At 48.0% G+C, this 9,895-nt stretch overlaps 1 protein-coding gene across 2 annotated transcripts; it reads right to left on the bottom strand.

Annotated features, from left to right (window-relative positions):
• Nucleotides 1-4,114: 4,114 nt before the first annotated feature.
• LOC100762084 (olfactory receptor 226) lies at nucleotides 4,115-6,481 on the bottom strand. Of its 2 annotated transcripts, XM_027409219.1 has the most exons (2): nucleotides 5,567-6,481; nucleotides 4,115-4,129 (listed from the first exon to the last, which is right to left on the bottom strand). In XM_027409219.1, the coding sequence occupies exons 1-2, from the start codon at nucleotides 6,479-6,481 to the stop codon at nucleotides 4,115-4,117; spliced, it is 930 nt and encodes a 309-aa protein (XP_027265020.1). The 2 variants fall into 2 exon arrangements, with proteins under 2 accessions (XP_027265020.1, XP_027265019.1); XM_027409218.1 differs by lacking the exon at nucleotides 4,115-4,129 and having other exon boundaries at nucleotides 5,525-6,481.
• Between the last annotated feature and the right edge of the window lie 3,414 nt (nucleotides 6,482-9,895).

The raw sequence follows: 9,895 nt of genomic DNA, 5'->3' as shown, positions 1-9,895 counted from the left end.
GAGATCTGCCTGCCTTTGCCTCCTAAGTGCTGGCATCAAAGGTACACAGCACTGTGGATGGCCACTGATTGATTTTTAAATGTTAATTCAACCTAGCACTCCTAGTACAAACTTTACTTGGTCAGTGTATGTTATGATTTGTTTCTACCCATGGATTTTAAAGACAAAATTTAACCTAGAAATCTTGCATCTATAGTGATGAGAAATATGGTTTATAGTTTACTTTGCAATTCTTTTGCTTTTGAATCAAAGCGATGCTTCCTCAGGATGGCTGGGGAAGAATTTCCTTCAATTTTCTCAAAAGGTTGGTGTGTTTTTATTTTCTGGGTACTTTGTAGGATTAACTAGCAAAGCTACTTCTCCTGAAGTATTTTCTGAGGGGGAAATGAATTGGCTTACAAATCTAAGAGATTTAAATTTTATATTTGTGTCTTCAAGCAGTTAATCTACTTAATCTACTTAATCTAAGTTGTCAGTTCATCAGCATAAAAGTCCTTTATAATATTTCCTTAGAATCCCTCTGAAGTCCTTGGGGGTCTGTGGTGATATCACTATGTCAACCTCATCTCCAGCCATTAATGTGCAATCTCGTCCCTGCTCCCAATCAAATCAGCCTGGGTAGAAATTTATTGGTGTCACTGACATTATCAATAAACATGTTGTTGGTATTAACTAATTTGGTACATTGCCATTTCTATTTTATATTTAATTGCTTTCTGTGCTGTTAGTCTTTTATTTTTCTCATCTTTTGCTGATTGTTTTATTTCTTACAGTGGGTGCTGAGCTCACTGATTTAAGGCCTCTTTGCTTTCTATAGGTCTGTGGTTTTATGACTCTTCCTTTAGGTACTGCTTTTGTAGCATCTCATTAATTAAAAACTTTTAAAAGATTTATTGATTTTTACTTTATGTGTAAAGTAAGGCATTTGTTTTTGCCTGCCTGCATGTCTGCACCATGTGTATGCATCATTACCCATGGAGGCCAGATGAGGGTGTCAGATCCCCTGGAATTGGAGTTACAGATGGTTGTGAGCTGCTGTGTGTGTGCATGCTAGGAATTGAACCAGGACCTCTGGAATAGCAGCCAGTGTTCTTAACTGCTGAACTTTCTCTCCAGCTTCACATTTCATAACCTTCCTACCTTCCTTCCTTCCTTCCTTCCTTCCTTCCTTCCTTCCTTCTTTCCTTCCCTCCTTTCTTTTTTCTTTTAACGTTTATTGACTCTTTGTGGATTTCACATCACACATTCTGATCCCCCTTATATCCCCATCTCCTTGCATCCTCCCTCTGTCCTTTCAACCTTGCTTCCAAATCAAAACCAAATTAAAAGAAAACTGAAAACCCCAAACAAAACAAAGAAATAGCAAACATACACAGAGAGAGAGAGAGAGAGAGAGAGAGAGAGAGAGAGAGAGAGAGAGAAGAAGAAGAAGAAGAAGAAGAAGAAGAAGAAGAAGAAGAAGAAGAAGAAGAAGAAGAAGAGAGAATCTTGTGGAAGCTGTAGTGTGGCCCACTGAGTCATACTGTTTACCCCTTAGTTCATTCATCTTTACTTGCAAATGTTCCTTGCCACGAGTCATTGGTCTAGTTCAAGACCTCTGGTTTCTGCTGTGCCACCAGTACTGGGTTCTCACTGGGGCTTGTTCCTGTTGGAGATGCTGTTGTTGTCCTGTGTTATGGAGATTCTGCTGTTTTAGATGTATAGGTTCATCCCCTTCACATGCTCCATTTTTTATTGTAATCTCAAATGATGTTTTTATTTCTCTTTTCACTTCTTGCTTAAGAACACACTGTTTTTAAATATTTGGAAAATTTCTAGAAAGATTTCTCTTTCATTGATCTTTTTATTAAAAATTTTGCTTCTATGGTGGTTAGAAAACACACCATGGACTACTTCTAATTATATTAGATTTGGGATTTATTTCACAGCTTATTATATGGGTTTATTTTGGTAAATGCCCCATATATATCACAAAAGAATATGTAGTTATCATTAGGAAGGAAGATGAACAACACAGGACCCAACACTTGGGGATGCAGAACCTGCCAGCCTTATAGAGACCCTGGACATCTACCCTGAATGTGACAGAAGGCTAGTCATGTGATTTCAGGCCCTAATTGTGCACCTTGATGTTTGAACTAGTGATATGAAGTTTTCCTGGATCCTGGTTCACTGCCTTTGAGGTTTACTTGGGTCAGGGTTGGGCTTTGCCAGGTTCTCAGATGAAGAAGGGACTGAATAGATGTGTCCAGGCAGCAGCCCATCTCCTCCATTCTCTGAGAAACTTCCAGGTTAGCCAGATATCCCTGCCATTCTCCTCCGTTCATTGAGAAGCTCCCAGGATAGCTAGCTACCCCTGCCATTCACCAGGCTCTCTTCTCCTTCTACACCATGGGCTCCCACCACCCATTTCCCCATCCTTACAGGGCTCTGCTTTCTGTTGAGTGTATCCATCCTGGACAGCAGGTGAACAAGAATAAGTGTTGCCAGAGAAGCTCATGGATTCTGACAGTTTGGGAGACCTGGTACCCACTTGAGTCAGGCTGGTTTATGGTATAACATCTTGTCATGCCATTTGGAAACAAGTTGGTGGGAGGGGATCCAAGTGAAGGATCCTCAGGTGTGGGTAACTGGGGACAACAGAAGCAGATGGGCCAGACTGGTGCCCAGTGAGTGACATATGCCATGCGGGTAACTCAAGGGGAGGGTTGGGAATAACTGGTCTGGATAAGAATTGTGGGGTTCATCCTATGCTGACATATCCAGAGGCCTGACAGTACATGGTGGTTATGCTGTGTGGGCGAATAGGCGGGTGAGGAGCAGGTCTTTCAATCTAGTGGTGGTTTGGGGCAGAGAAGAGGGTATCTCAGAGGGGGCCAGGGTATGGGGTGTTAATAGTTGAGGAAGACTAGAGTCTGTGAGCACCAGGTGGGGTTTCAGTGTGTGTGAGATCAGCGATGGTTGGTGACCATTGTTTGGGGCTCTGTAGCTGATGAACTGTAGGTCGGGACAGAGTCAGAGAAGTCCCACGGTGGGTCTGGGTTAGGAATGATAACTTGTCTCCAGGAGCCCTTAGCTTCCCAGGCCTGCCCTGACCCATCCAGGGAGTGAGCTAGCATTACCATCTCCCTAACCAGGTCTCCCTGCCACCCCTTGCTGAGTTGATTCTTTGCGTGTCATTCATAAAACTTAATTCTCTTTTCTTTTTTCTTTGTTGGAACAAGGTCTCATTGTGTAGCCCTTTCTATTCTGGAACTCAATTTGTAGAGCTGGCTTTGAACTAAGAGATCCATTTGCCTCTCCCTCTTAAGTGTTGGAATTAAAGGTGTCCATTACCCTACATGGCTCATAGATTTTAATTTTTACTTCCTCTCAACAGTTAACCTCCCTTCCCCTCCCTCCTGTGTTTTTCTAGAATGAAAACTTGGCCATGTCCCTGCTCTGCTCAGAATGATTTGGTGACTCTGTATTTAGTGGGAGAGTAGGTCAGCATGAACCCAAGGCCTTTTGGCTCTGGGATTAGCATTGTCCCCTCTGTGGGACAGTGGACCTGTACTGCTGCACAAACACCTGTCCATCCCTAAGAACACACTCTCAACTAGAGTACTGGCACTCAGAAGATCCTACTGGAAGCAGGCAGCAGGCTCTGGCTTTCAGTGTTGGAGACAGGCTGTGGGCTGCCTGATTCTCTGGTCTCTGTGGGGTTGGGCAGTACCCAGACAGGACTGAGACTTCACTAATGAAATGCTGGATCAGCAAATGTTCCACTCTGCACATTTGGAAGACTAGTTTACAGGTATTTGGAAGAGGGTGTACTTACAACTTTTGGTGCAGAGGCATTCATTTATCAGTCTTTAGGGCAAGCTGCCTGTGCCTGGATATGTGGGAACAGGACCCTGGCTCTCCTTTTGTAAATACAGAGATGGTTCTTTCACCAGCCAGGTGGTGACCAGCAGAGGACTTTGGGACAGCTCCTAATTTGCCTGGCTTTGCTCCTCCTTCCTCTTCTCTTGTTCAAATCTCTCTTATAGACAAACATCACTCCAGACCCTCAGGCCATTATCACCTCCAGAGCAGTTGAGACCACCTTCCCAGGTCTTGGAGGACTCTGTCCTCATATGCCCACACTCTATGTATCTGTGACTCTGTGCTCTACAAGTTGGCTGTCATTTTGCATGCCTGTTCTACACAGCTGAGCACAGTACCTAGGTGCCAACAGAAGTTTTGGTTTGTCTTGTGTGCTTTGTGATGGTCCTGAGAGTGACACACAGGGCTTTCAAGTGTCTGTAATTCAGGTGGGCCTCCTAGGTTTCTTTGACTTGGCCAGTACTGCTGGGAATCATCATCAGAAAAAACCACAGAAGTCCACACAACTTCTGACCCACATACAGCTGGGCTGAGGGCTGAGGTGAGGATGGCATGAGTCCTCAGAATCCCTGATCCCTCTGAAATATGGTGGCAGTAAAAGGTATGCATTGCCTGGAGTCCTTTGCACATTTGGTGGGAATCTGGAACTGTATGGCTGATATGGTCTGGGGTCCTCACTGTCCTTAGCCCCCAAGAGGAGCAGACCAAGGTCTCCTCCAACAGAGACTGAGGTGCTGGGATCCCTGGTCAGCCCCTTGAGCCAGGTCTGTAACTGGCGTGAACACTAATGGCTGGACCCTGACAGGGGTCAGGGTCCTCTGAAGACACCTGCCCTGTAGCAGGCAGCCCAGCTCCTTCAGGGCAGTAGGTGCTTCAGTCTGTTGGGTGGCAGGCTTCAGGGATGGTCTGAATGTCAGGATACTGAGTTTGAACCCCCGTGGGAATGTCATTCCCCAACTCCTGCCTTTTGTCAGGGTTCAGAGGTGTGTGACCTGAATCCCCTTCCTGCCCTGGCTTTGTTTTTACTCCATAGGCTTCTGGCAGAGCTGGAGGCTGGCTGGTGCTCATCAGGTGGCTGACAGGCTGCCTCTGCTTAGCAGTATTCTCAGTCTCTCAAGGTCTACCTACTTTATCTTCTTTCCCAAGCCGTTTGTTCCCCTCTCCTATTACCTATGCTCTGCAACCATGAGATCCCTTCTGATGGAAGACAAACCTCCCAACAGAAGCCACTGGAATAGGTGTGTGTGTGTGTGTGTGTGTGTGTGTGTGTGTGTGTGTGTGTGTGTGTCTAGGCTGCTTCTGGTTGTTGCAATCCCTGCATGGTATGTGGAGCTAGATCTGTGTGTGTTGACATCTTTCTCTGGAACACAATGTGCCGTGGTCTGTTCTGCTCTCCTCAGGTGAGAGATGCTGCAGCTATGCATTGATCATGGGTGGTTGGAAAGAGCCCTCACATGAGCACAGCCTTTGCATGGGTTCAGGCAAGAGCTCTTCAGAGGGTCCTGGCTTGGGACCTGGGAGCCATGTGTGGCAGCTGGCTGTGTAGTCCTTAGCAGGATTCAGGGAAGGGTTGGAGGGTGTGCCAACATATCTGCTCTTTCAACTCTGTTCTGGTGAACTGGTTAGCAGGTTCAGGTCTGTAGAAATGTGATTCTTCCTAGGAGGAGGCTCCCAGAGCCTGCGCTGCTCTCTGTATCACCTTGCGCAGTGCCTGCTTGACCTCCTGGTTCCGCAGGCAGTAGATGATGGGGTTGATTAAGGGTGTGAGCACTGTGTAGACAACTGACACAAGCTTGTTGTAGTCAAAGGAGTAAATGGCACGTGGCCGGGCATAGATGAAGAGGGAGGCTGAGTAGAAGATGATTACCACCGCCAGGTGCGAGGCACAGGTGGAGAAGGCCTTCTGTCTGCCACCAGCGGATGGCATGCGTAGCACAGTGCTGAGGATGGCTGTGTAGGAGAAGACAGTTAACACCAGTGGCCCCAACAGGATAAGCAGTGCCAGGAGGAAGTCGACGAGCTCTGCAACTGACATGTCAGAGCAGGCAAGGTTCAGTAGTGGGGACACATCGCAGAAGAAGTGGTTCATGATGTTGGGACCACAGTAACCCAGGCGAGAAATAAAGAAGACCTTCCCCAGGGAAATGGTGAAGCCAGAGAACCAGGAACCAGCAGCCAGTAGGCTGCAGAGACCAGGGCTCATGATGGCTGGGTACCGAAGGGGGTTGCAGACAGCCACGTAGCGGTCGTAGGCCATCACACCCAAGAGCGTGCACTCGGTGCAGGCCAGGGCCAAGAAGAAATACAGTTGTGCCATGCAGCCTGTGAAGGAGATGCGCTGGAATTTGGGTGACACCAGGCTGAGCAGCATTTTGGGCACTGTGACAGAGATGTACCATACCTCTAGGAATGACAGGTTGCTGAGGAAAAGGTACATAGGTTTGTGCAGTGAGGGACTGGTGTAGATCACTGTGACGATGACCAGATTCTCTGTGATGGTCAGCATGTAAGCAAGCAGGAATAGCCATAGAAGGGTTAAGTGGAGCCCCAGGGAGCCTGGGAATCCTACCAGGATGAACTCAGTCACATCTGAGCTGTTGCTTTTGGTAGACATGGTGGCCACGACTCCACCTGGGGAGCAGAGAAAGAAGAATTAGGTATGGGAGAGGCCAGCAGCCTCCTGAGCTGAATTCCCGTGGGTACAGAAGAGACCTCATCCTTCAAATGCCACAGATCTCCATCCCAGCTTGGCTCACATTGGTTGTGTCATCCAGGCTTGTTTCTTGGGGCTGACAGTTCAGCTCAGCACATATCAGACAAACACCGTCCACTTTGGAGGTCAGATCCTGGCACTGCAAGGCTATCTCTGAGATCTGGCTATAGGACATAGCAAATAAAAACTGGGGTGGTGGCCTGGGACACTCTCCAACTCCAGGATTTTCTAGGTTCAGGCCATATCCCCTGAAATAAGGAGAGGCTATGTATGGCTGGGGTCACTTGAGGTCCAGGAATGAGTGAACAGGGGCTCAATATCAGGAGAAGGGGCTTGAGCTGTCTTAGAGCAACTGGCCAGGCTTGAGGAAAGCTAACAATGAGGGAATCCTGGGGTCACCAGGGGAATATGTGGTCAGTGGAAAGGGCCAGGCTTAGAGTGATGGTGGCTCAGCAAGATTTGCCCCATGGGATTCAGCTCTGCCTTGCAGCATTGCTGGCACTCAGAGACCCTGCAGAGGGTGGAATTGCTGGAAAGACAGTCACACTGAAGGTTGAAGTCAGCTTCCTTTTCTGCCTTGCTGAGGAGTTGGATCCTTCCTCTTTGCTGGCTCAGGGGCTTCCTAGGCTAACCTAGGCCTTCTGAAATGTGGCTGCATTTAGTCAGGGCCTTTGCACTTAGGGGTTTGGGGCTGGGGAGATGGTTTAATGAATAAAATGTTTGTTGCACGAGCATGAGAATCTGAGTTTGGATCCCCAGAATGCTTGTAAAACTGGACATAGTAGCGAGTACCTGTAATCCCAGTGTTCTTGTGGAGAGACAGGAGGTAGAGATAGACTCCCTGGAAGTTCACAGATCAGCTAGCCTGGTGTATGCAGTAGTGAAAAGGAACCGTGTCTCAAACGAGGTGACATCCAAGGCTGTCCTCTGATGTCCACAGCATGTATGTGCCTACACTCACACACTTGAACATGCACACACAGGGATTAAAATACATATACACAAATAAACCTATTCACTTGGAGTGGGTGGAAAATTTCTGCTTGTTTCCATGCTTAGTGTCTTGGTGTCCTTACTGCATCCTCCCACGACTACACGGGGCAGTCCAGCTAGTTTGCTGAACACACTGGCTCATTTCACAGAGAACACATTAAACCAGGCGTAGCTGAGGATCAACCTCCAGACTTTTTTTCCATTTTCATTCTGACTTAGAATGCTGTTAATAAACACAGCTGTGACCAGCACAGAACCCAGCCTGTCCCCACTCTTTAGTTCCCAGGTGTCCTGGGAAGGTATTCTCAGACTAGGGTCCAAGCTAAGCCTCAGGACTGAGCCTGGGGTAGAGAGGATGCTGCCGGAGGAGCCTCTGTCACTAGTCAACAAATAGATCCTCCCAGGGCAGCTACTCTGTCCTCCATCCCACGAAGTGGCCTTTGGAGTAAGGAAGCATGATGAGCTCCTGGGAGGGTGGCTTTTCAGCCTTTCCTAGGGCTTCCTAGGTACCCTCTCTACTGCCCCAAGAATTTTGTGCCTCTAACATTTCTCAGCGTGTTCCTCAGTGCCTGAGCAAGGGGGGGCACTGATGCATGGTTTTTCTCCCAGAGACCACAGATGTAGCCGAATTCTAGGACAGGAGCTGGGCTCACATCTTACCCTTTGCTTGGGCTGTGACTTTGGACAGGACATCTCCTCCCCACAAGCCCCATATTCTTCTGCCAATCAGGGTTATGGCAGGACTCCCACTGGGCTACCCAGACATCCATAGCAGACACCATCCCTGTCACATCTGCTCATTGAAAATGGGTGGAAGGCATGCTCTAAGAATAGGGTACCACACAGGTTACCTGCCCTGCTGGCTCCATTGAGGTAGGTTTGTGTAGGTCTAAGCAGGGTCAAGCCTGGTCATCTAGGAAGATCTTCGAGGTGAGGTACAGTGGTCTGGGCTGGTACAGAGACCCTTCTTTTGCAGAACTGCATCATGGATACTGCTATCTCTGAGGGGCCTGTCTGGGAGCTGAGCTAGGAAAAGCCAGGCCTTTCCCTGATGGAGCTCCTGTGACCCACAGCAACTGCTTTCTGCTTAGATCTGTTGCCCATCAGCTGTGGACATGGGACAAAAACCCCCTTTTTCCTGCTGTTTCTTTCTCTGAAAGAAGGAGCAGCTGTTACTTTATGCAACAGGAAACACCGCTGGATTCTTAGCAGCAAACCTAAGTTTCGCCACTCAGACAGGTGTAGACAAACTAAGCGCTGCTGAGCCTGGAGAAGTAGAGCTTCCTGCCCTGGATTTGGAGACATCATTGGGGGGGGTACCCAGAAGTTTACGTGTAGCATACATGTTCCTCCAAACCTAACACCTAATCACAAACCCTATAGTTAAACTTAGGTTCACTTACAGGCTGTCTAGGCTTACCTTCATGCCACATATACACATATTGAACACAGAGCCTCACAAGGATAGCAGACTCTTGTCACATAGACAGACATGCCCCCAGGCAAATCTACCTCTGGCACACACAGATAGCCCAGGGGATAAACACCAAGCTCCCAGCCTCAATACCACTGTCCACCACCACTTCCTACAGAAGGGAATCGACGAACACAGATTTGAAACAGTGATGATCTTAAAAACATGTTACACCTTCACGTGGACATCTGCTCAGGAAGAGCATGGTCACCAGAAATCAGACCCAGGCTTACTGCTCAACTAGATTATGGCTCAGACTCATCCAGACATGTGCAGGTATAGACACACACCCACCCGCCTCCCCACACTTCACACATGTATGTGCATGCAGGTGTACAACCAGCATGAGGAATATGCAAATGCATGAGGTATTTGTACAGGCTCATGCAGGTGCACACACAGACACATACAGATACACATGCAGGTGTACACATAGACAGATGCACACACACACACACACACACACACACACACACACACACGCACGCTCCCAGACACATGAAGGCACACATACAGGTGCACACTTAAGCACATACATACACACACATAGATACATACACACAGCAATATGCAGGCACACACAGATTCTCATGAGCATGCACAGGGCTGCACATAGACACACTTACAAACCCATGCACTTGTACACCCGGCCTCTGAGCTCTCACCTGCGTCAGGGGGGTTTAGGTGGTGGATCTGAGGGTTTGAATCTGTTCTGACTGCCAGCCCACTAAGAAGGTGCCTAGGACTTCATGGCGTTGTTTAGGATTTCCTGAAGGGCCACTGTTGCTTCTGGGACCTTACCCTTGAAGGTGCAGAGGGGCTCAGCATGAGAGATGGTGGCTCATGGT

This window comes from Cricetulus griseus, chromosome 3, assembly GCF_003668045.3.
Source record: "Cricetulus griseus strain 17A/GY chromosome 3, alternate assembly CriGri-PICRH-1.0, whole genome shotgun sequence".
Lineage (NCBI taxonomy): Eukaryota > Metazoa > Chordata > Mammalia > Rodentia > Cricetidae > Cricetulus > Cricetulus griseus.
Note: the sequence above shows the minus strand (reverse complement) of the source record. Positions and strands in the feature narration are given on the sequence as shown.

What these genes read in the sequence shown, in the direction of transcription:
- LOC100762084 (XM_027409218.1), bottom strand. Translation starts at nt 6,481, where the DNA reads ATGTCTACCAAAAGCAACAGCTCAGATGTGACTGAGTTCATCCTGGTA.